The following is a 23,879-nucleotide window of genomic DNA, read 5'->3' as shown; positions in this document are numbered from 1 at the left end:
TAGCAAATATTCCGCCTGTAGGTAGGAGAGAAGGCAGACGAGCGATTACTTGCAATGTCTGGAAAGAACGGAGAGGCTGGTGCGCGCCGCTCTGGTTTGGGGGGTGCCGCCGTGCAGGGGGCTGTTTTGGGCAACCCACAGCTCAGGTGTGCTTGTCCCGGTGCCACCTCTGCCTGCTCGGCGCCTGGCAGAGTGCTGATGGCAGTCAGATGGGGACGCAATATGTTCACCCAGGCGTAGTTTATGCTTATGCTTCTCAAAATTGCTCTTCCTTTTTCGGGGGCTGTCGTGATCGTTTTACGGTGGAGCACGGAAAGAGAGAAATAATTAAAATTCCGGCGTGCTGCGAGAGGCAAGGGCTGTTTGGAGCTTTTGCCGGGGCGGCCGCGCGGTCGCTCTCCGTGCGGGCTGGGCTTCTCTGCCAAGGCAGAGCATCCTCCTGTACTGTGGGCTCAGCCAAAAAAAAAAAAGAAGAAAAGAGAAGAATGAATCAGAGACTGTCAGAGCGAAGGCATGAATTGCGCTCGCTGGGTTGTCTGAGGCTCTCCTTTCAGTATTATTAGAATAAAGCCGTCTTTAATTAAACCTTTAAGTGCTTTATAAGGCAGAAGACTTTATGTGCCGTCTGCCGCTCTTAATGGCGATTTGATCGCCGGTACGCAACGAGTTTGGCATCGTGCTCTGCGAGCGGTGTGCTGGTGAAGGAGCCGGTGCTAAGGGGCACCCCCCCCAAGGCTGGCCCAGATGTGGGGGACGGGTTTGCCGCCTGGGGGTGCTCCCGGGTGGAGATGCGGGGCTGCGTGGGCGCTGGTGTGGGCGCTGGCGTGGGCATCCGCCGCGCCGGCAGCCGGAGCCGAGCTCATGGCGTGCCCCAGCCTGCCCTCTGCTCCCTCCCTGCCGCTGGCCGGGGAGCTTATTGGGAATGAACAATAATAATAATAATAAAAAAGGCATTCGCTTCCCTGCTGGGAGATGACCCTGCCTTCAAAAAGAGGGTGCAGGAGAGGGGGCGCTGGATGCAAGGAGATAGCGGAGGCAAAAGGCTTCAAAGGAATTAATTAAAGATAAAATGTGTTTAAAAGAAGACCCTGGGCGGTGGGGATGCAGCCGCCTCTTTGATCCACCGTGCACAGGCGTGGGGAGCCATCGCAGCCGGGGGCCGGAGAGGAGGCGAGGGGGCTGGACGGCATCTCCTGGGCCAGCACCCTCCGGTCACCTTTCCCAGGAGGTTCCCGAAGGATCCTTCGTGAGGCTGTGCGTCAGCTGCGGTTTTCCTTAAGGACAGAGGATGATGGCTGAAGCGAGAAATGAGCGTGGCCGTAAGCTGAGCTCTCTCTGGCGAGGGAGAAGGGACTGTCTTTCTCCCCGGGATTAGCAGATGTCGGGCGTGCGTGTGTGCCTTCACCCACGTGTGTCGAAACGAGCCAGAAACTCTCCTCTGCTGCTCTCAGAAGTATTTATTGCTCGGTGATATTTGCTGTAACACCTGAGCAGATAAGTCCCAGTGTCTTTAGCATAAGCCTCTAGGATCTTTGTTCTTGGCAAGAATATTTCGCAGCAGCAGCAGCAAGAGGATATTCTCCTCCTTTCATCAGTCCAACCCAAAATACCAAGAGGTTTCCAGGAACCTTGGTGGGTTTTTTTGCTGAAGAGCTGCATTTTCACTTCAGGATGACTAATGCTCGCTGGGCCGGGTTTCGGGGCTGATCGCCCTGATTTGCCAGGTGGAAAACCAGGGGGCTTTGCCTGCCCAAACTCTGCGTTGAAGGCAAGAGGGGTGTTAAGAGGAGCAGACCCAAGGTGGTTTCCCAGTGCAGTGGGTCAGGCAGCAGATGAGCTGGTTTTGCACCGGATCAAGGTTTTCTAAGACGACCCCTGCCTTATCTTCTCCTCCGTATCTAACCCTTGTGTTTTTTTGTAAATTATTTTTCTTACAAGCTATTAAATGGCAGTAGGGTTCGTGTTAACTGCAAAGTCTGACTGATCCCCCCTGGGAAAGGCTGTTTGTGGCTGTGATTGCTGCAGAGCAGCCACACAACGCTCCTGATTGAATTTTTCTGTCCAAAAGCGGTTTTATGGGCCAGATGAAGCTTTCGGGAATCAGATGGCTGGGGAAGCTGTACTGTCTATTGAGTCCAGCCAGTTTTCCCCAGCCTCTCTGCGATGCTCAGGAGCGTCCCGGCACCCAGGGTTTGCAAGAACAGAGGAAGGCGTCTCATGGCAGGGATGAGGATGGGATGCTGAGCCCTGTGAGAAGACCCTGCTGGGGAAAGAGCCCCTCCTCAGGCAGCCCCTAGCACCGATATCCCCACATCCAAAGGCCGGCTGCCCAATGCAGTGCCGCGCCGAACGCGGGGCAGGGCAGCGGCGGTGGCGATGGCACCGGTTGTTGGCTTCTGAGTGGGCTGTGATGCTCACCGTGGAAATTGCTTGGAAGGTTATTTTGGCCGGGAATGATTGCCACGGCACCGATTCCATCTGTGTTTTCATCGTTTCCCTCTCTGTAAGCTCTTCAGCTGCTCCCAGGAGCCAGTTCCGTTTTAATGCTCGTTCCTGGGAGCCCATTGGGATGGCCTCTCCCCTGCCAGACCCGATGCCTTGATTGAGGAGCAGGAGGGAGAGGCAGATCCTGCTGCAATCAAGCACTTGCCTCCCCGGCTCATCCCTGCAACTCCGGGCCCTCCCTGCTTCTCACCCCATGCCAGCAGACCCAGCCTTGGCTGATTTAGGAGATTTACCCTCTTTTGGCGTTTCGACTCACACCGGGAGTTGCGGGAAGGCTGAGGCAGAGCGGGGAGAAAGGGGCAAGGAAGCAATCCACGTGGCACGCGTGCGGGAAGGGGCTTAGGTGCTTCGTTGCAGCCCTCCTGGCTGGGGTGTAGCAGGTATTTGGAGCATCTGTTGTTTTGCTACCACTAACGGTAACTCAAGATTATGGTCTGCAAAATGAAACGGAGCTGTTTTTGCCTTTTTTAATTTTATGCAGCTTAGAGGCCTTGACGAGGGTCTTCAAAGAGTTGCGGCTCGTAGCTGTTTTTATTGGGAGAATGAAGAATATGGTCTCCCTAACCAGAGCTGTTGAAATAAAGGCCTTAGGGGATAGAGGTTCTCTTTGTTTTTAATTAAGAGCTTATATCTCCTGTTCACTGCCATTGCGCACTTCTGCAGTAGCAAGACATTAGTCTCAAATGGATTTTCTCATGGAATTAATTCTGTTGATGCAGAGCTGTCCGGGAGCCGTTTCAAAAGGTGGCCAGAAAGGCCAAAACTCAGCGCTTTCATCTCAGTGGCAAATACATGGTCTTTAAAATAACATACAAAAAAAGCCCTGGCATTTGCTTGCTTTGAGAAGATTGGGTTTTTCCCTGGACCTGGGGAATTTGGAGTTGCGTTTTGCAGGTTGACGCACGGCTGCTGCCCGAGCGGCCGTGGCCGGGGCTGCTGCCCCCGGGGACGCTGAGGCCGGGTCTCCCACCGCCGAGGGGACGAGAAGTCCCCGGCGAGAGCGGAGCGCGCTCGGATGGCGCGCGAGTGGAAAAACCCAGCAATATTTCAGCATTTCCAAGGGTTCAAAGAGCGCCTTTGAAGAGCTTTCCCTCCTGGCAGGCGACACATTAAATTCTGCTGCACTAGCAGAAGTGCGGGGGTTTGGACACACTTTCAATTCCATTAAATACTTCTCCTGTAATTACCCTCGAGTTAAATGGTCACTGCGTCAAATTGCCTAGTAAAAGCCTTGTAAGAGGGAGCCGCTCGCAGTCCCCTCGCAGAGATGAGGCATTTACAGCTGCCGTGGCCGGTGCTGGATGGGGCAGCAGCTCGCCGGGCGTCCCAACCCGATCCCGCGCGCCAGCCTCTGCCCTTCCCGCAGCTTGTTTCTTCGCCGGTGATTACCATGTAATTAAGTGGCCGGTGGGTTCTGTAGCTTTGCCATTTGAAACGTTGGCCACGGAGATGGGCAAACCAAACCGAGCCACCGTAATGCCTGCTTCCAGGTTCTTTCCCACAGCCTGCCCCGCGTTTTGGGGGCACGGGTTTTCACTGTGAGTTACACGCGTGTCAGGAGGCTTCCCACACTGGAGGAGGAGGTAATTTGGCTTTATGAGCTATTGATTTTATCCTCCAGGTCCTTTTCCTCCAGACAGATAGGGTTCCTAGGGCCATGTTTAAAATAATGCTTTGCTCTTCGCAGCCAGAGTCTCTCTTTCACCTCGCCTCGCTCCCCGAGTGGTGTGTGTCCCTGACGGGGTGTTCCCCTCTCCCAGGATGCCCCATCCATTAACTCCTTCTCCTCTAGATTTGATATTTCTGTTCGGTTTTGCTCTGTACGGTTCCGTACATTTCTTCGAAGGCCCGGAGGAAAGGATTTGATGCATTTGTGAAGTAAGGACAAAGACCTATTAGTCCTTACGGCAGCGCGTGTGGCTGCAGGGCTTCCCAGGGAATCATCCCCCGTACCCATCAGGTCCCTTTCCCTCTTTCCATCACTGCCGTGGTTAAGGCTGCCAGGAACAACATCTCCCATCCCCTTGAAATCCCCCCAGGCTCTGGTGCAGAATTAATATGCGATGCAAAGGAACTTTCTTCTATGCTGGTACATATGGCAACTTATGTATGTGATGGAGTCTAAAATTATCCAGCCCTTCTTAAAATCCATGTGTCCTGCTCCGAAGAGCCGCCATCCTCCCCAGTGCTCAGCCACCTGCAATCTGTTCTGCCTGCGCCTTTCCCATTACGTAAGTGCGAGGATTAATTGCATCGTTAGGTTCTCCCATGTCCCTGCCGCCTCTGCCTCGGCTCCCATCTTTGCAGAAGATCTCGTTTTCGACGCTGCTTCTGTTTTCAAAGGAATCGGGCACTGGGCTGTTTTTATTTTATTTTTAGAGTCGTTCCTTTTATCTTTTTCGGCAGTGTCCCACTGGGAGCTGCTCCAAGATTGGATGCCGTGAAGGATGCGGCCGGGCTGGCTGCGCCGGGCTGCTGCCGGGGCGGGTGTCGCTCCTGACCCGGCGCGCGCGGGCGTGAGCTGGGAGCTGCCGACTGCGCTTCTTGATTCCGTCGGGACACGGCTCCCATCGCGACCGTCCTCCAGGAATATCCGAAGCGTGGGGCCGGCAGTCTTTCTCTGCGCCTTGCCTTCAGCCGGTGGGGTGCCGGTGGGAGGTGGGAAGCCCTGTGGTGTTTTCCCTCTGAATTCCCGCGGGAAACAAAAGCCGGAGCAGCCGAGGGGCAAACAACGTGTCTCTGGCTCCCCCATCGCTCGTGGGAGTTGGCCGATCTCCCCAGCCGGGGGGAGGACGAGTCCGCCAGCACACGCAGCTCCGGGCTCGGCATCTCCCGAGCGATCCTGCCTGTCCTGGCTGTCCCCGCGGGTGTTTGCCCTCGGTCCGGAGCCCCACCCACCCACCCCCCCCCCCCCCCCCCAGCCTGCAGAGCCACGAATGGGTTCTTGAAGCCTCAAGGGCACGAAGCCCAACGGCTGCTCCCCGGCATCAGACCCCTCCGGAGCTGGAGGTGGTGCGGAGGAGGTGGGTGCCGGGTTCTCCCACCCTCCTCGTCCCCAGCCCTCGCGTTTGCTTCCCCTGACCCGCTCTTTGTTCTGGCAGCTGCTCGTGCCAGCCGTTCTCCGGAGGAGCCTTGTCACAGCCTTGTCACAGCGCGTTTGAACCAATTGAAGTGTAATTGGGAGTAAATGAAGGAAATGGGTCATTTGCAAAATAGGTGCTTGAGTCGAGGGAGAAAAATAAGCCTGACGCATCCCATCCCGCTGCTCTCGGCTTTGCCAGGGCGCGGGGGCTGGCGAGCAGCTGTCCCGGCTGTCTGTCCGATGGCTCCCCGGGGAGCCCTGGGGAGCAGAGGAAGAACCCCAAAGTACCTGGGGTCTGCAGCATTCTGCACCTCCCTGTGTTTGGGTGGGCTCTTGCCTTCTGCCGGCCCGACGCTGGGACCGTGCCAGGATGCAAAGAGCCAGCAATTCGGAAGCGTTGGCCTTTGGGAAGTCATTTCTCCTTGGTCCTGCTTCTAAGAAAACCCCTTTGCCTGCAATGTCCGTGGCGTGGCTGACGTCCACTGCCGCCTCCCGCTCCGGACCACGTCCCATCCTTAAAACCAGTCGGGGTCCCTGCTCTTCCCTCCAGCTCTTCTCCCAGGTGTCCTCCATAGCATATCTGCCGGCAAAGTGGAATAAGCGCTCGAAGATGCCGGGTGCATGCTTCCTTCTAGAAACCCTGCCGCTTTTATTCTGGAGGTGCGTGCTTTTGCTCTGCCAGATGCCAGAGCTTTGTGGTCGCCAGGGTGGGTGCCAGCCCATCGCGCCCATCCCCTTCGCACCCGTCCTTGCCGAGCAGCTCCCTCGCCGGCAGCCTGCTGTCGGTCGCTGGCTGCTGCCCGCCCTGCCGGCACGCCAGCTCCGGGGCTGGGAGCAAAGCCTTTCCCGCAAGCGATTGCTACCCTGGTGCTTGGCACTGGGCGTGTTGTAGTGAATCAGACTCGCCGAAGGTGACCTTGGTTTTATTATATTAAACTGTCAAGACTCACATTTCTCTGAGCATTTGATTTATGCCCAGGATGCATCCTGGCAGCAAAGTCCGCAGCGCTAAAAAGGTGTCGCCGCTGGCTGGCCTCATTGCTCAAAATCGGGGATTTTATGGGTCTCCGCATACCGAGCGGGGATCCACGCCTCCTTCCTGAGGCCGCCAGCAGTGAAGCCTGGGTCCTGCAGCCTGGGCAGCACAGGAGCACCAACGAGGGCGAGATGATGGTGGATCCTGAGCAAGGATGCTCAGGTGGTGAGGCGCGGTGCTGAGGCACATGCGCCCGTGGGCAGGGCTACCGAAAGCCCGGGGAGGTCGAGGCGTGATGTGCGCTTGTGCTCCCGAAAACTGGGAAGCTGCTGCGCTGCGTGCTGGAGCTGGCCTTCGAAAGGTGAGTGTAACTCTTCGTGCACCCACGCTGAGGAGTTTCCATCTCGCCTTGGGCATCGCCATGGGTCTCGGCAGCCTTGCACGGCTTTTTCCTGCTCTTCCCCAGGCCAGATGCATTTTCCATCGTGTTCCTGGGCGATTAGCGGTTCTTTGGAGGTGCGTGGGCTGGGGAGGCATCCAACACCTGCGTGCCTTGGGAGGTGGCAGCTTTGCCCCGGGAGTCAGGCTAAACTCAAGCAGCTTTTCCTTTTCTCCCTTGATGAGTGCTGTCAGCAGCGTGGGTGCACAGGCAGGGACCCGAAACCCCCGGAGAGCGGGAATGAGCAGGGGGAGTCGAGATAACGAATTTCAAGGGAGTCAAAACTTTTGTCCTTCAAGAGAAGGCAGCAGAGCAGCAAGCATGAGCCATGGTTTAAAATACCACTGATAAATCTCATCTGGCCTAATTACCCAGCCCGGTGTTTGGGCTACTGCTCAGTCTCACACAAGCCTGCCGCGAGAGCGCAGTGCGCTGTGCCGAAAGCAGGGGAGCTGCGGCGTGGCCCCAAATCCGCTGCTCAGGAGAGTGGGAGAGCCCTGGGCGGTGTTCCCGTGGGAGCCAGGGGGGGATGCTCCCGTGGAGAGCGGCACTCCGGGTTGCAGCGGGGGCACGCCGCCCCCGACCTGTCTCTCCCGGGAGGGTTTTCCGCCTTCAGAGCCGCTTTTGCCGGGGAAGGGGTGTGCGTGTGTACGGCTGTCGGCACTGGAACCCGTGCGCTCTTGTGTGGGAAGAAGCAGCGATTTCCTCTCCACGTGCACACGCACGAGCTGGGAGCGCTATGCATGTATTGCCCAGATGCACGTATATATATATATGTGTGTGTGTGTGTGTATGTATATATATATAACTGCTTGTTTTCCTGTCATACTAACACTTACTTATTTATTAAAAATCTCATCCATCAGGAGTTGCAACATCTGTTTGTGAAAAATAGCACATCCTTGGGCTGCAGCCAGGAAAATCATTTCATTATGAAATTGCAACTGTAAAGCAGCACAAAATCACAAACATACTGTACATTGAGATGCTTTTGTTTCCAAACTGCTCATTAGGAATGATACACGAGCCAAAATTATACCCTGTGTAAGGTGAATTAGGAGAAAATGAGCCCATCCGACCTTCTAAGTGAGCAGCAGTTAGTGCAGTAATTATTATCTCTGGTTAATCCTGCACCCACTGCAAGGCTGCGCTCAAGTTTCCCTTTCCGTCCCGGAGGGGATACGTCTTCACATCTCTTCCGTTCTTCGTGCCTAATTCGGGCTGACAAGGAACATACTTGAGAGGATAGGAAATGAGAAGCCTGGCTTAAAGATTATTTTATGTAAGGCAGGAGAGAGGATTGCGTCGCCGCTGCCGGGGGCTGCGTACAGCCCCGCGCTGGAGAAGGGCTTGGGAGGAGGCGGCGGGGGGGTCTGTGTGCTGCAGGGGGCTTTGCCCGGGATCCCCCTTGGCTCCTGTCCCCACTCTCTCTCCTTTCTTTTCTCTGCAGGTCTGGCGGTTCATCAGATAATCACTATTACCGTGTCCCTCATCATGGTCATAGCTGCTCTGATAACAACTCTTGTCTTAAAAAATTGGTAAGGTACTCTCCTGGGTCTGTTTGGCGTGGGGAGGTGGCGCGGGAATGGGGACAGGGTGGGGACGGGGGATGCCTTTCCAGCCGTGAGCGCCGAAGCCCGTGGCGTCTGCCAGGATGGCTTCTGAAAGGCATCGCGGGAGAGAGCTGGTTGTTTTAATACCGAAACCTCCAGAGGAGGTCGAAGCAGCTGGCTTCGTCGTGCCCCTGCGGCTCCCGTGCCTCTCACCGCGTGGCGTGGGCGGCTTTGGGGACCGGCACGTGGCCAAGGGCGGGCGGCCGAGTCCCACGTGGGATGCGTGCGCATCGCTGCCCTGGGAGCGAGTCACTGCAATGTGATGCCACCCAGTGAGGTCAAAGTCGTGCGTTTGGCCGTGGCCGGTGTCCCCGCAAGGGTGCCAGGACCTGCCCTGCGCTAGGTGGCATCTCCTCTGCCGCCTCGCTTAAGCAGCTTTGCTGCTGCTCCTTAGACCGCTGGCTTGGCTCAGCAAGCAACAATCGCGTTTTCTGACCTTCCCTCCGACTCCAGGGACTGAAGGGCACCTTCGGAGCCCCTCAAATGCTGCTGGTTTGAAGCGTGCCCCATCCCCCGGAGCGCTCGTGCGCTCCTCCAGCTTAATTTGCTCCCGTTTATTCTCTCAGCACGGCTGGGCGTATGGCAAAATAGGTTAGCTTTTCGCTTCAGGCGCTCGTGGCTTTACCTATTTTCCCAGGGAAACTGGCCTACTTTGAGGTCAGCATCGGTGGTGTAGGGATATGGCTGCGGCTCTGGGCCGGTGCGAGAGCCGCCGTACGGTGCTGCTGCGCTCGGCGGCGGCGGTTCTCTCCTCCAGCAGTCTCCTCCAGCCTGGCCGGCTCCTGCCCGCCCAAGCTCTCCCAAGGCGCTGCAGCAAATCGATTCCTGCACGCAGGAGGAAATTAGAAAACCCGGTTGATGAAGAAGCTTGCTCGCTCCCCGGGATTAGAGGAAAACCTATTTGCAGGGCTCCGGAGGCATTTTCATCTCGGCAGAGCTGTAGCGAAGCATTGCGGCTGGCCGAAAGCGCCGAGTCGCTCGCCCCGCAGACGAGTTTGCTTTGCTGGGAGCGGGCCTGCGGGGAGGTGTTGGGAGTGCAGCCAGTGATGCTCCAGTTTGTATCTCAGACAGGAGTTACTTTACCAAACATCCCTAATCATAGCAGTATTTCGGTGAAAGAGCCTGGGAAATACTTTATAAAACACTTCTGGGATTTTTCTCTAGTAGTGGTCATGAGCAGTCCATATCATTGATCCGGCTGACCGCAGCTTGCCAGAACGGCTCGAGTAACCTAATGCTGAAGCCAAAAAGGGAAAAAAAAAAAAAAGAATACAGTGATCAGTGTAGCATAGAAATTGTTTACAGTAAGTGAAGTTGGGAAATCCCCGGAGGATACCTGCAGGCGAGCGCGGTCAGCAGTCAGACGTGCCCCAGGCAGGAAAGCAGCACCCCGATGAGTTTGCTCAGTTCTAACATTTGCCAAACCGCTTTGGGTTTTGACGCAGTTTTTAGGCTACCTCCGGCGCTGCTCGCACAGGTGAGGCCCGGCCGCACGCTAGCTGTGAGCTCCGTGGCAGAGCTGACCCAAATCACACGCTCAGTCCCTGGCCCCAAACGGGACGCAGTCCCGACCCCCGTCCCTTAGGCTGGCGCTTGTCCCCCTCGGGCAGGACGGGTGAGTGATGGCCGCGTGCCACGCTGGCGTCCTTCTTGTCGTTACTCCTTCTGCAAACGTGCCGTGATGGAGTTGACGGTTATTTTAGTGGCTGTCTCTTTCGGTTGCATCAGCTGGTGCAGAGCAGGCTGTGCCCCGCTGCTCGCAGATGCTGCTGGCATGGCCGGCACCGCTCCCGGGGGAGCCCCGTGCTCCCGGCCCCGCAGGTCTCCCTCCGCGGGCAGCACCAGCATCCCCAGCTCCCGCGGCCCTCGGAGTTGCGGTCTTCCAAAACTCCAGTATTAGGATAGGCGCAGTCAATCCTGTTCAGAAAAAAGTGACATCTCGCTTAAATCAGCGTCTAGACCCTTAAATAGGACCAGCCTGATCGAGGGCAGGTTCGTGCTAGCTGGCGTTCTCCCTTGTTTCCTTCGTACCGAACTACAAGCGTTGCACGGCCATGAGATCCCGTTGGAGCCTCTGGAGCTGGTGGAGTCACCGGGGAGCAGGGCTGCCCTGCCAGCTGTCCCTCGGTCGAGGGGGAGCGTGTCTGCCATGTCAGACCGGTTTCTGAGCTTATTTATCCCGATAAGTTAAACCCTTTTGGTGCCTCCCAAGCGGAAAAGGTTTCACTTACGTTGTTTTCACCTGTCTTTTCACTTAAAAAAAGGCTTTCATTCCCTGCAGGTATAAACGTATGACTTGTCAAGTCATTCCTCTGGTGGTAAAAAGCTTATATCTAAAATTTAAATTCGATCCTCCAAAAAAAAAAAAAAAAAAAAAAAAGTGAGCCAAACGACTGCTTGATTGTGGCTGATCTTTCCCATGTGCCTGAATTCTAATCTAATATCAAGCGATGTACAATTAACGGCCGGGAGCGCGCGTTCCCCCTGCCGAGCGTCAGCGACGCGCGGTGCGTCGTGTCCCTTCTTCTCTCCCCCGCCGCCCCAGCTGCGCGCAGAGCGGGCGCCCGCGGCGCAACAGCCACCAGCGCAAGCTGGACCAGCAGGAGGAGAGCTGCCAGAACCTGACCGACTTCGCCCCCGCCCGCGTGCCCAGCGCCCTCGACATCTTCACCGCCTACAACGAGACGCTGCAGTGCTCCCACGAGTGCGTCCGGACCCCCGTCCCCGTCTACGCGGAGGAGGTGTTGCGCTCGCCCGGGGATTATAAAACGACCTTCAATGGAAACAGGTGAGGCGGCCGGCGCGGTTTCTCTGCGGGTTGGGGAGCGCCATCCCGCTCCGGGGGTCCGCTTGCCCCCTCTCTTCCCCAGGGAGATGTCGTGGGAGCGTGCGGCGGAGCTGCCTTCCTCCGGCTCTCCGAGCCACGATGCTTGCCTGCCCGGTAGCTCAGCATAGGCACAGCCGCTGGACCTCTCATCCCACCGATGAGGGTGGGCTGGCGGCTCAGTGGCCCCCATCCTCGCGGTGTTGGCCAGCCGGACCCCCCCCATGGCTCAGCAAGCCCCAGCAGTGTTCGGCACCGCACGTTTTTCAGTTCCCGCCCGCTGCTGCTGCCAGCGTGTAAATGCTGCTGGATCCATCTTCCAGCGTTCGTGCTGTCTCCTAAAGTGGCATCGAAAGAGCTGCTGGGTTGCGAATGAGCGGGGTGATTAATGGAGGAGTGGGGCGGCGAGAGCCAAATGAACCGTTTGTCTGGTGTGAAATAACGATGCGTTAACGAGGAGGCTTCGTAGCAGCTGGCAGCACGGTGGAAAAGATGCGAGACCTCGCTCTGCGTGCCCATTGCCTGCGTGGGTGGGAGGTGGTCAGGAGCGACCTCTCCCTGTGCCCCGGGCTGGCTCCCAGAGCCCTTTCACCGGGTGCTGGTGCGGTTTCACCACGCCGTAAACGCTTGCCCCCCACCAAAGCTAGAAGGAAAATCAGGAGGGGAGTTTTGAGGGAGAAAAAGAGCCACTGGTGGTCCACGCAGCCTGGCTGGACCGTGGCCTGCATGCCACCCGCAGCTGATGTCTGCCTGCATGAAGGACAGAAGCCTGGAAGCCAACAGCTTGATAGGCATCTTCTTAACCATCATCTGCGTGCGCACGGGGTTTTGCTAGTTCACGTTTTTCAGGGTTTCCTCAGATCTTGGAAGGCAGAGAACTGGCAGGGATTTTCAAACCATTTCGTTGAACGCACGCGTGCGTTGATTTTGATGCGAACCCCAGCCCAAGCGGTCCAGGGGTGCCCTTGTTCTGGCTGGAAGGGGGTCGTCGCTTTTCTGCCGTCAAGTGATGCTTTCTGGGACCCTGTTGGCCTCGGTGCGTTTCCAGGCAGCCTGGCAGACCCCGTGCACGTGATGGGCACGGCAGACCCGTGCGGGACCCGGGAGACGGGGAGGTGGCAGATAGGAGATGCTCTGCTGCCATTTGGGGTCAGCTATCCCTGCAGCAATTGGCTGCATCAAAAGGTGCTCTTGCACAGGGGCCAAAACGTTCGATATTGCAGTCCGTCCTTCTCTTCTTCTCTCTCTGCTTTGCACCACCCTGGTTTCCGAGGCCAATAAGCCCATTCAAAGCATTACTTCAGAGATTTTTTTTTTTTTTTCCCCCCCTCTAAAAAAGCTGATTTTTTGCAGCAGGCCATCTCGGCTTGCTCCTTGTGTGTTACGTACCGGCATGTGCAAGCCCCTTTTTCTGCTCGCTGCAGACCCTCTTCTTCTGACCGGCATCTTATTCCTGTGGCCTTTGTGTCTGAGAAATGGTTTGAAATCTCCTGCTGACTGGCCGAAGCCTGTTTGACTTCTGTGGGCAGGGCAGACGCCATCGGGCTGTTTCCTGGTACGTACCGCGCTCCCCCCCGCGTCCATCATGTGTGTGTCCCCCGTGCCCATCGTCCCCTGCCCGCGAGCAGCCGCTCTCTTCCCTGCCTGGTGCCATCCTCCGCTCGCTCTTCTTTTGGGACATCGGACCCGAGCAGGGCGGCTCACCCAGCCGGGATGGCTGGAGACGTCTCCCGCCGTGGATGGGACGTTGGGTGCCAAAATGGCTTTTCCACGGAGGTGAATTACAGACGGGCCTGAGCTAAAAGGCAGGGACTGGGATGGATGTGGACTTGTGAGGGAAGGGTCCTTGGGGCAGCCTTGAGCTTCAGCCTGATCCTGAGGTTCCAGCCCACCTCTAAAACCTCGACAAGCGATCGTAATTGCTGGGCTGTGAAATGGCCTGATCTGTAATTAACCTCTTGTTGCATGAGGAAGGGTCTGTCTCATTCAAGAGTCACGCATCTGACATGCACTCTCCATTGGTACCCGAAAGCTAATTTGATGATGTTTGCTGTCCTAAACATTTCCATGCTCCCGCTGTGAGGGTGCCGGGGTCCTCCTCTTCCTCCTCCTCCTCCTCCTCCTCCTGCTCCCATGCCCCTTCTTGCTCTGTGGGAAGCCGAGCCTGCAAGCCTGCGTGCGCAGTCCCCAGCAGCTGGGTTCACGCCTCGGGTACTGCTGCAACCAAAGGAGTACAATGACGTTGTACTGGTTTCAACAGTACGTTGTTTGGGTTTTTTTTTTCTTTTGAGTTGGCTTGAGCCATTTTCGCCTCCTTGTATTGCTTTTGAAGGTGGCACGGCCAATAGCGGTGGCAGTAAAAGCAATTAGGGTTCACTGCGTGCCAGCTCACCGTGGGGCAGCGGTGCCCATTCGAGCCGCACGCTCAGGTGAATTAATTGGTCTGTCCCAAGTCCCTGCTGTAATGAATCATATATTCAGTGTAAATGAAATTTCCAGCCTTCCCTGACTGCAGCTTGCTCGGAATAGCCTGTTTAACATTATGCTCAGCTATTGAACACAGAAATATAATTAGATTAGAATGGAAGGGAATAAAAAGTTAATGGTCTCGGCTGTGCCCGGGGCTGGCTGTGTCTGGGCAGGCCAGGTGAGGTGTGTGCCTGCCTGCCTGCGTGGCGGAGGGCAGAAAGCAGAAAGCGAGGATTCGGCCGTCTGCCCACCGGTGTCTATGCCCGCAGGGTCTCGCCGGCGTGACCCCGCTGCTCAGCCAGGGCGGCTCTGCCCCCCAAGAGCCTCTCCTGGCTGGAGGGGCTTTGCTAGGGAATTTAAAAGGCTCTCACTCCCCATCTATTAGTGTTCTCCCATTATTACTCTGACTTTTGTTGCGGCTGCTGTCTCGGGGTCAAAGTGCCAAGGTACCTGGCCAGAGAGCTGGCGTTAGTGAGCAAGGGCAGCGGGAGGATGAACAGGGAGGTTCTGCAGGGTCTTCCTCAACAGCACGTGTGGATGCTAGCTGCTGAAAGCAAGCAGCAATAGCCCGCTGTACCTCTTCCACCGTAAGCTTTGTAGTTTGTGACGTCTGTCCGTTGGCTTAAAATTATTTAAAAAAAAACCCAAACAATGCAAAACCCAAGCCAGTCATAGTTGGATGCCATCAGGAGCTCTTGTGCCTGAAGCGTAGAGGGAAGGAGAATGAGCAGCTCCAGGCTGTTGCCCACTATGGGAAGCTGGTGCAATTCCCACCGCTCTTGCCCAAGGTCCTGTGAAACTCTGTGCCAAAGACCGCACCCCGGTCATCTCCATACATTTCTTTAAATAGTTCAAAGCTGGTTCATTATGCCTTATTAAATCCTTGAAATTCTCATTGACCTGTTTTCATGGAATCCATAAAAGGCGTATTGACACGCTCTGGAAAAATCTATCTGAGTCGTACCTTGAGCATAAGCTCCGTAACAGTCTTTCAATTATTTATACGGTTCTGGAAGCTGATGTTTGGTTTCATTAATGTTAACAAAGTGAGATGAATCCAAAAACTGTTCTTTGCATGTGTGCACGTGCATGTGTATATTTGCACCAGGTTGTTTCTGGCATACACACGCCTAAGTGGTATGTCATGGTAAAAACCAGGTGACTGCCATAGAACCCTACCGTCTGTGGGGAGTAACCTCGAGAATGTCACCATGGCACAGATAACAGGAGAAATTGCCCTCGTCCCAAAATGGGGTCAACCCAAATCCTTTAGAAGTTCAGCAAGGTCGCTTAATATTTTTTCCGCACCGTGCTACTTCCCGTGCACGGTTGCCTACATCTTCTGCCGGGGCGCGGTTGTTAAAGCGAGGACCTGCCAAGGTCGTGGCGTGTATGTTTTCCAAGTGGGCTTTGCCCTGCGTGGCAGTGCTGCACAGCTGTTCCTGCAGCCTGGTGTTTGCCCCGCAGCCCATGGCGGTCAGCACGGCTCCCCGCAGCTTCCCAGAAGCCTGCGGTCAAAAGATGCTTTGCAACCCCATGCAAACAGCATTTTGCATCAACGCGTATGTGCCAGCTGGGACATCCCACAGACAAAATGAGTATTTCAAGTTTCACCTGTCCCTGTGTAAGGTAAGAGCTTCCAAGAGCAGATGGTGTTGAGGTAGTCTGTCCCCTGTCGTCGCGGTTGCCTTGTACTGTCACCAGACAGATGCTGCTGAGCGCAGGAGGAGCGGTGGGACTGAGGAAGCCTTTCCAGCTCTTGTTTCTAGAGGAGAGGAGAGGAGAAAAGGAGACGCAGCTGCCTCGGGCTGCACCTCTTCTGGAGGGATGGCTGTTCTCCTGGCTGGTTTTTACGGTAGCAGCAATGTCGCCTGAAGGTGACTTGAGCCAATGTTGATGCGCTGCATCTCGGCAGAGGTGGAAGGATGCTCTAGAGCACGTGGAGCTTCTTGGCTGGAGGGGTTACGTGCAGCTTTCTCTTCCCAGCCCCTTTCTCTCAGCATGAGCAGAGGATGGAGGGGGGCATGAGAGGACCAACCCCCCGTCGAGGCGAGCGGGGCAGTGGGGAGCTCTCCCTGCTCTGCAGCCACACAGCCACGCACCCAGAGGGGTCAGACTCTGCACCGGAGACCTCTCTCCTTGGAAAGGCTCAAAGCACTTGACAAGTTTTAATTGATGGCACTTCACAGCTCATAGCTGTCTAACAAGGAAATCGGTACTACGGAACGTGTAGAGTCAGAGCTGGAGAGAGAAGACGGACGATGTGGCCGGGGACGGGGATGGCAGGGCAGAGAGGGGGTGCGGACATTTCGACTAGATGAGCACTGGGAGGCTGGTTGGAGTTTAATGGGGACTTTACATATTACAATCCATCAGCGCTGTGCGAGTACTGAACGTCGTGCTGCCTAAATGGCAGCGTGGCATTTGACGATGCTGATGGCAAGGAAAGGCTGGGCTGAGCGGCTGCAGGGAGCAGATGTATGGGATGGCGCCGCGGAACGGTCTCTAGCCTGGAGAGCTGCAGGCAGCGCCGAGGTGGTGTCAGGAAACCCGGTGAAACTCATCGAGTTACACGGCGAGCAGATGTCGGAAGCTATTTCCCAGGGTCACGTTCATCCCGTGCCAACAGGAGCGATGGGGCAGGTTCCCGTGCTGCCGGCACGGTCGCTGCCGGGGCGCTGGTGCGCCCAGGAGCGGGCGACGTCGCTGGCGGTGAGCAGCTGTTGGAGCTTTCCAGCAGATTGCCTCTGCCGGCAGTCAGGTCCCGCGGGAACGCTGGCTTGTAGATGGATGTCTCACCTAGGAGGACCTGGCCCCTCCGCCCAAGGCTGGCTTAGGTGGAGAGTAAAGCGGTCAATCAAAGCATTCGTGCCAGGCAGCTCACTGAGGAACTATCTGCAGGGGGGGTGTAAGAAGCAAAACTATCACGGCAGATGACAGAGGAGACGCAGCACCAAGGCAGAGGCAGGAACGGCCGCTGGTTTTGCAAACCGCAAGGTGAAATTTGCTGAAGACTCGTGTGGCTTTTGGCCGGGCACCGCAGCAAACTGTGGCTGTTTTGGTTTGATTTCATACTGGCTTTGGGGCTTTCTGAAATGAAGTTTGAGATTTCGCATTATTCTTGTCCTTAATCCCGCTCTCTTTGACTGAAAAACCCCATGGAATGAGATTATACAAAAATCGGTAAGGTTGATCAAGCACTGACCTACTTTGCACAAAGAGGCTATTTGGAATACAATATAAATTTTACATCCTGCAATGCATGCATTAAATAGTATTCATCCAGAACTATGCAAATGTTCGGCATCGCTGTTAGAGAAGTGGCGATTTGAGACCTGAAAATCGTAGTGGTACGGTAACGTTGATCTGACCCTAGCTTTTGCACAAGGCAGTTAAAATTGATGGTATTGTATGGTAATTCCGTGCTTTGAACACGGTGAGCAGCTGCTGTGATGGCCCCGTTCTGCCTAACAACAGCAAATGGTTTGTATTAACATTAACAGATAATGAGTCATCATAAAAAAGCCCGGCTTGCCTTCGGAGGAATAACAGCAGTCCCAACACAGCCCCCGTGCAGGAGATTAAGGACTCTGTAAAATCTGTCTCGCTAATTAAGACTTCAGCGTTGTTCTTGGAGATGGTATATATTGGGCATCTTGCTTCAAAATAATGTTGAAGAAAGAACCCTCGAACAGAAAGCGTATTGCATTTCTAAATGCTAATGACCAGCTAGTCAGAGGCCGTAGCGTAGATGAGGGCATATATGTCATGAGCACACTCCGGGCAGCACTTCTGCATATGCTGACTATATATCTGCTGCATATAAAGCCCGCATGCAGGTAGCTCAGTCTCAGGCACAGCATGTATCGCTATACATAAAGCCAGTCGCATACAGGTGAAGCAAGGGGCCGCACACTAATGATGGGGAGTAATTGTCTTCACACAGAGGTTGAAAGATTACGTAGGGAGAGGTCTTTCGGAAGACGGCAAGTAAATAGCGTAAGAGGAACTTCAATAGGATCTCTGGGTTTGATGCTTAACCAATTCTCTATTGATTTCTTTAGGGCATTTAACTTTAGAAAATCTTGTTAGTACTCATCATCATCTTCTCATCTGCCAGAGCACTCGCTGCTCCTAGCCCGAGCATGAAAAGCTCCAGAATGCAAGGATGCTCAGAAATAAATCGTGCTTTGGAAAAGGCCCCGAGGAGATAGAAGCACGCAGTAGGGCACACCGAAGGCTCTTAGTCGCTCCCACCGCTCGCCAAAAGCATCCCTGTCCCAGCGTGCGCATCCCCCTTCGGAAGGCCGCCCCGCGTTTCTGGGCCTTCTCCGGGGAGGCAGAAGTAGTGGTCCCAGTCCCAAATGCAGACTGGCAACTCGGCAGGGGGAGGTGACTGACACCCCGCTTCCTCCGTCCCCTGCTCCCCCGGGATGCTCGCCCACTGCCATCGACATTTGCTCCCCTGAGCCCCGCGGTGCCGCTGCTGGGAGGAGGGGGAAGCCTCTGGGCTCCTGGGGGGCATCGGAGAAGCGATGCGAGTCGTGGTGCGTTGCCCTGTCGTGATTTAACCTTTGTTTTTCTTCTTGTCCTTAACAGGATTCCATTGGTGAACCTGTAAAAAATATAAAAAAATAATGGGTTACCTGTACCTACCATTTCCGTTTACCAGTAGGAGACTCAAAGAGCAGCGTTCTATGGGCCAAATATATTTTTATAAAAATGAACATGCCTATAGGTAACTGCGTTTTTCAAAGAGCGCGTTTTTTGGAGAAGAGAAAGACAAATGTGCGAGCAAAGAATCCTGTGGAGGAAGAGGAACCGGCGAGGGACTGAGAGGGAAGGACTGGGCGCCTGGAGCCTGGATGCGGACTGTGACTCTGAACCTGTGCCAATAATACCATTATGTGCCACGTACCGATGCAAAGACTTCGCGAGAAGCCGAAGCTCAGTCGATAACGCCTAGAAATGTTGTGGAGGACGAGTGGGGCATCTCTTCTGGTGGGGTCATTCATTCCGGTCCATACGCATACATACATACGATATATGTAGAGAGAAAATATATATATACACACACAAACACTTTTTGTACTGTAGCAATTTTTGGAGATCTTAAATACTCATTTTTAAAGAAGATGTCATGGGCTAAAAGTCTCATTTCTTTAACACGCATAATACAAACTAGGTGAACCGATGTTTTCTACTTTGGCAGCTTGCCTTTCGAACCTATATGTGTATATATAGGTAGACATATATACATATATATACGTATGTGTGTGTATGTATAAACATATATATGTATGTATACATATATATAGAGAGATATATATAGTTTTGGTTCTTTTTGGAAATGCTTTTCCAGTGGTGGCGAAGTGAACGCAGCGGCGAGCGGCGGGGGACGTGCCGGGGCCACGCTGCCGGCACGGCAGGCTGCCGGTGGGGAGCTGGGGAGAGGCTTCCCAAAAACCAGTCGCATCGCGGCTGCGCTGCCCCGTGGTTCCTCCAGCTTCAGAAGGGATGGCAGAGCGCTCTGGAGGCTGGTTTGGAACGCGACGAGAATGGAAATGGGCTGGGGTTCTAGCTAGAAGGATGCCTCTGGGCCAAATTCACAAAGTGCATTCCTGCTGTCGGAGGCCGGAGGAAGCGTGACGCCGCGGTGAGAGGAGCGGGCAGCAGAGGAGCTCCCTTCTCGCCCAGCTGCTTGGCCGTTGCAAGCCCCCTTTCCCCGATGTGGGATGCCGCCTGCACGCGGCAGATCCCGCTCCCGCTCCCCACGGACCCCGTGTCGGAGGCGCTGCTCCCGCACCATTGCGTTCCCAGGGGCAGGGCGAGCGGGAGCGAGCAGCAAGCAGGTCCTCCGGCTCCTGGCAGCTTGAAGCATCTCGAGGCGGTCGCGAAGGGTATTTCCAGACTTCTGCAGCCCGATACGTCATCAGGGGAGATAGGAAGAAGCCCGAAAGGCTGCGTCTGCCCTTTGTTTTGCGGAGCTGTATTCGGTGTGATGCCTCAGGGCTGGCCGGGGATGGGTTTTAGGCGTGGGCTTTCAAGGGAGGGGCCTCTCTTGGCACAGGAGACGAGTTTCAGGAGCGGGATGTGGGAGTTTTTTTGGAAAATGGCTTCTACGTTGGCCACGACACCAAAGCTTGCTCAGCCCTTTGTGAGAAACGAGAGAGGAGCGAGCCCGCTGCCTCCTGACCCAGCCCAAGGCCAGCGAGCTCCCAGGAGCATCTTCCTTTGCTCTCCTGCTCTTGGCTGGGTCTGCAGCGGCAGGAGAAGATGCAGCCCGCCGTCCACAGTCACAGGGATCATTTGATAGCGTTAAAAAGGAAATTTTGCCCAACGGTTTGCCAGGGAAGTACTGTTCTGCTGGCTCTGGTTTGGCGTGTTGCTTTAGGAACACGTCCTGTTGTCCATCCAGCTCCACCTGGGGTGGGTGTTTTCGGTGGGTGCCAACGAGCTTGCCAGCCTACCTGTGAGCTCCCCCGTCCAAGTCTTTCCATGGAGTCGGGTGCTGCCAGCCATGCCGTGCCCCTCCAAACCAGCACGAGTGGGAGAGCCAGGCAGGAGGAGGGGATGGCGGCCGCCGGCTGGGGTCTCCCAACCTGCCCGGTGTCTGGCCACGGTTTGCTTCTGCTCTTTAACACGTGCCCTGCTCCAAGCCTGGGCTTGCCCACATAGACCGTGCCAAGGCAAAGCTTGCAGAGGGCTCCCGGGTAACTGCACTGTACGATTCATGCAAGGGTCTGCTTCACGTCAGGCACCGAGACGGGTCTCGGTTGGGTTGCTTCAACATTACGTGGGTGGGAACGACAGCAGAGTTCAGACCAAAGTCCTCCAGTTCTTTTTGTAAACTGCCCTTCGTAAACACTAGCGATTTTTTAGAATTGTCCGGATACACGTTTCTACTCATCTGCTAATTATTCAGCACCGTTTCTTTATTATAACGAACGTGCAGTTTAAAAACAAAAACAAACTCGGAAACTTATGGTGTTGTGCATAGCCACGTGTGTGGTCTCTTGTTTCCATACCCTTTTCTGTCCTTTTCTGATGGAGTTGCACAGTCTGGATTATTTTTCCTGAATTTTTGGAAGCTGCCCTGGAAAGAAGTCTTCCTTGCTGGACCTGGCGATTACCTGCGGACTCGCACCAAGTGCAACCAAAGGTTGCGTTGGCAACGTTCCCCGCAACTCCAATGAGCCTCGAGCATCGCCTCGGGCAAGTTCTGCACCGGGGTCGCTGCCAACCGGCAGCTGGAGAGGAGGAGGAGGGGTTCCTGTTGCTCCCAGCCAGGTTTTCATCCTTGACCGAACCCGTTCCTTCTGCGGAGGTGGTTTCTCACGAGCTGGGCGGGCATGGGCGGCTGGGTCTTGGTGTTGGGGGGTATTTACCAGGGCTGGGCCCCCTTAGACTTCTGCAGCAGAGCAGAGATCTCCTCTTTTTTTGTGTGTTTCCTGAGAGCAAACCTTTCCATCATAAGGCTGGGCACGGAGCTGGGGGGTGTCTGCTGAGGGGCTCTCCTGTCCGGCTCTCCGGGCCGTTGGGTGGGATGCCTCCCTGGGATGCTTCCAGGAGCAGGGGGGGCGCAACAGTGTCTCGCTAGAGGAGTGACCCCCCCAAAAGCTTTAGCCTTCCCTGAGAAACGCGGGGAGCGTTTGCCCTCAGGGTGTCCCAGGGGGTCTGCCCCGAAACGGGGAGGCACGTCAGTGCTGCATGGGGTCCTGTCCGTGTCGCCGACAGTCTCACGTGCATGCCAGGGGGGCTTGGGCATGCAGCAGGGTGCGATTAAAAGCGCAGAGCATTGCCTCGCTTGGATTACCAGCTGCGCAGGGGAGCACCCCGGGCGCTGCTCACCCCCAGGGCTGCACTGGAGGGAGGCTTCATGGCAGCGGAGGTCAGCCAAAACCCATGCGGGGAGCGCGGGTTCCGAGCCACTACTCCAGGGTGATCCGTCATCTCGGTATACCGGGGGCTTTTGTGTTTCACTGATGTAAACAGTGCAGCTCCCTCAAGTTACCCTTGCTGGCACGGTTTTTGAATTCTCCTTCTTTGTTTGACTTTGCTGGCATCAATCCACTCCAGCTCGGGAGCCACATCTGTTGTGCTTCACCCATTGATCTTCCTATTTATTTGTATGTGCTGGCTGCACCCGGTAGTTCTTGCGGGTATTCCAGTGTAATCTCGACAGCAATTTGACATCATAAAATATATCTCACCTCCCTCATTCCCGAGCGTTTGAAGCATCGTTCTGTATTTCTGTGTGTATGGAACCTGCTGCCTGAAGGGGAGTCGTCAGGCGGAGCTGGGGGCTTGGCAGGGCGGCGTGGGCAGCGCTGGTGCCGGTGATGGAGAGGTGCCCTGCTGCGAGCCCGGCACCCGGCTCCCGGGAAATTCCCTGCGGAGCTGGGGGCAAGGAGGGGGAAGTGTGTCTGTGTGTGTCTGTGTGTGTGTCAGGGAGAGAGAACGAAGGCAAATAACTTTGACCCCAGGCGATGGGAGCAGGTTTCTGACGGCAGGACTTGCATGAGCTTTCCACATAGTCTGCAGAAGGACACGTCCTGGTCACCAAGAGATGAGCGGTGAACCAGGGAACAAAAGTAGATGCACAATCTTCCCTTATTTATAAGGACCAACAGCACTTGCACTTTATCAGAGAGACCCTCCCATCCCTATGCATGCCAAGCACACGAACAAGGGACAACTGCCAGGAGAAAGGAAAGGAGGGGAGGAAGAAGAGAAGGGCCGGAGCTGCAAATGCGGTGATTTACGAGACAGGATCCTAGCATCCCAATGTCTTTCGTAGTCAAGAGAAATGAACCGTGGTTATTTCATTCCCTACTATTGATGAAAGCCAAAAAAAAAAGAAAGAAGTGAAAACAGAAAGTCACATTTTCATGGAATAGACTGGTCAAGCAGATCCTTCACACCGGGGAAAAAGCAGGCAAGCAGGGTGTTCGCGGGCACGTTCCTTCGTGACCTGTGACATGTTTTGGCCACATTGTCTGGCCCCAAGGTCTTTTGGCTGCCGCAGCCACAGGCGATGGCTCTAGATGGGCTCCTTCCAACGCTGCCCTTTGCCGGACACAAAGCTTTGTTCTCAGCTGGCGGGAATTGTGCTGGGCTTCATTGGCTTGAGCCAGCCCAAAGCTTATTCAGTAATAACAGGGGCAGTTTTGCTAATGCTCGTGCCACCAGGTACTTTGAATTGGCTGGAGCCGCTCGCCCGAGCAGCGGGGTCTTGCTCCTGTGCAAGGACAGAAGGGACTTGCGCACATTTGGAGAATTAGGGGTATTTCTGTTCTCATTCGGAAGCTGAGCCCATTTTCCAGCCCGATAGCGTTGCGTAGGTAGCAGGAAACCATGAAATTCCACCGTGAAACGCAGCCCTGTGCGCTGGACGGCATCGTTTGCGTCGCAATGGATTGAGCCACAGCTTGCGAGCAGCGAGGCGGTGAACGTCCCTTGTGAACGTCCCCGTTGTGCCCAGGGAGGTCACCTCACTGCGGTGCCGTGCTGGGGAGCCGTGGGCACGCGTGTGGTGGGACTCGATGGATGGACAGTAAATCCAGGGGAGCAGGCGTGGGGTGCAGCCCGGACGCGGCATTGGGTGTCCGCCACCGCCTAGGAAAAATACGTTGCCGGTGTGCCCTTTCTTTGGAAAACCAGAGCTTTTTACAGTGTTTTGTTCCATTGTGGATCTGGCGGCTTGAAAAAAAAAAGGTTTGCTCCTTGCTTTGCCGTAAACTTCCAGCTAGCTGCTTCTTGTTGCTTTTTGGTTCATTTTATGGATTTCTTAGCCCCTTGGTAGTTACTAAGAAATGTGTCACGGCTGCCGAAAGGCTGCCAAATCCCCCAGATGTGTGGTGGTATGTCTGTGTGTTGGTTGTGGCTCTGTCTTAGAGAGAAAACGGCTTGGGGTGAGCCCTTCTCACCGCCAACCTCTGCAGGGAGCCGGCAAAGCCAGCTGCTCCTGT

The 23,879-nt window shown here is 55.3% G+C and overlaps 1 protein-coding gene across 1 annotated transcript in view; it reads left to right on the top strand.

The window, feature by feature from the left end:
* Positions 1-21,263, top strand: part of AJAP1 (adherens junctions associated protein 1) — a 41,799-nt gene extending 20,536 nt beyond the window's left edge. Inside the window, exons 3-6 of the mRNA XM_049801728.1 lie at positions 8,453-8,540; positions 11,161-11,403; positions 12,864-12,994; positions 18,508-21,263. Coding sequence (XP_049657685.1) covers positions 8,453-8,540; positions 11,161-11,403; positions 12,864-12,936 — 404 coding nt within the window. The 3' untranslated portion in view covers positions 12,937-12,994; positions 18,508-21,263. The remainder of the gene's footprint in view (positions 1-8,452; positions 8,541-11,160; positions 11,404-12,863; positions 12,995-18,507) is intronic.
* The last annotated feature ends 2,616 nt before the right edge of the window (positions 21,264-23,879 follow it).

This window comes from Accipiter gentilis, chromosome 1 (genome assembly GCF_929443795.1).
Source record: "Accipiter gentilis chromosome 1, bAccGen1.1, whole genome shotgun sequence".
NCBI lineage: Eukaryota > Metazoa > Chordata > Aves > Accipitriformes > Accipitridae > Astur > Astur gentilis.
This window is presented reverse-complemented; position numbering and strand designations above follow the sequence as displayed.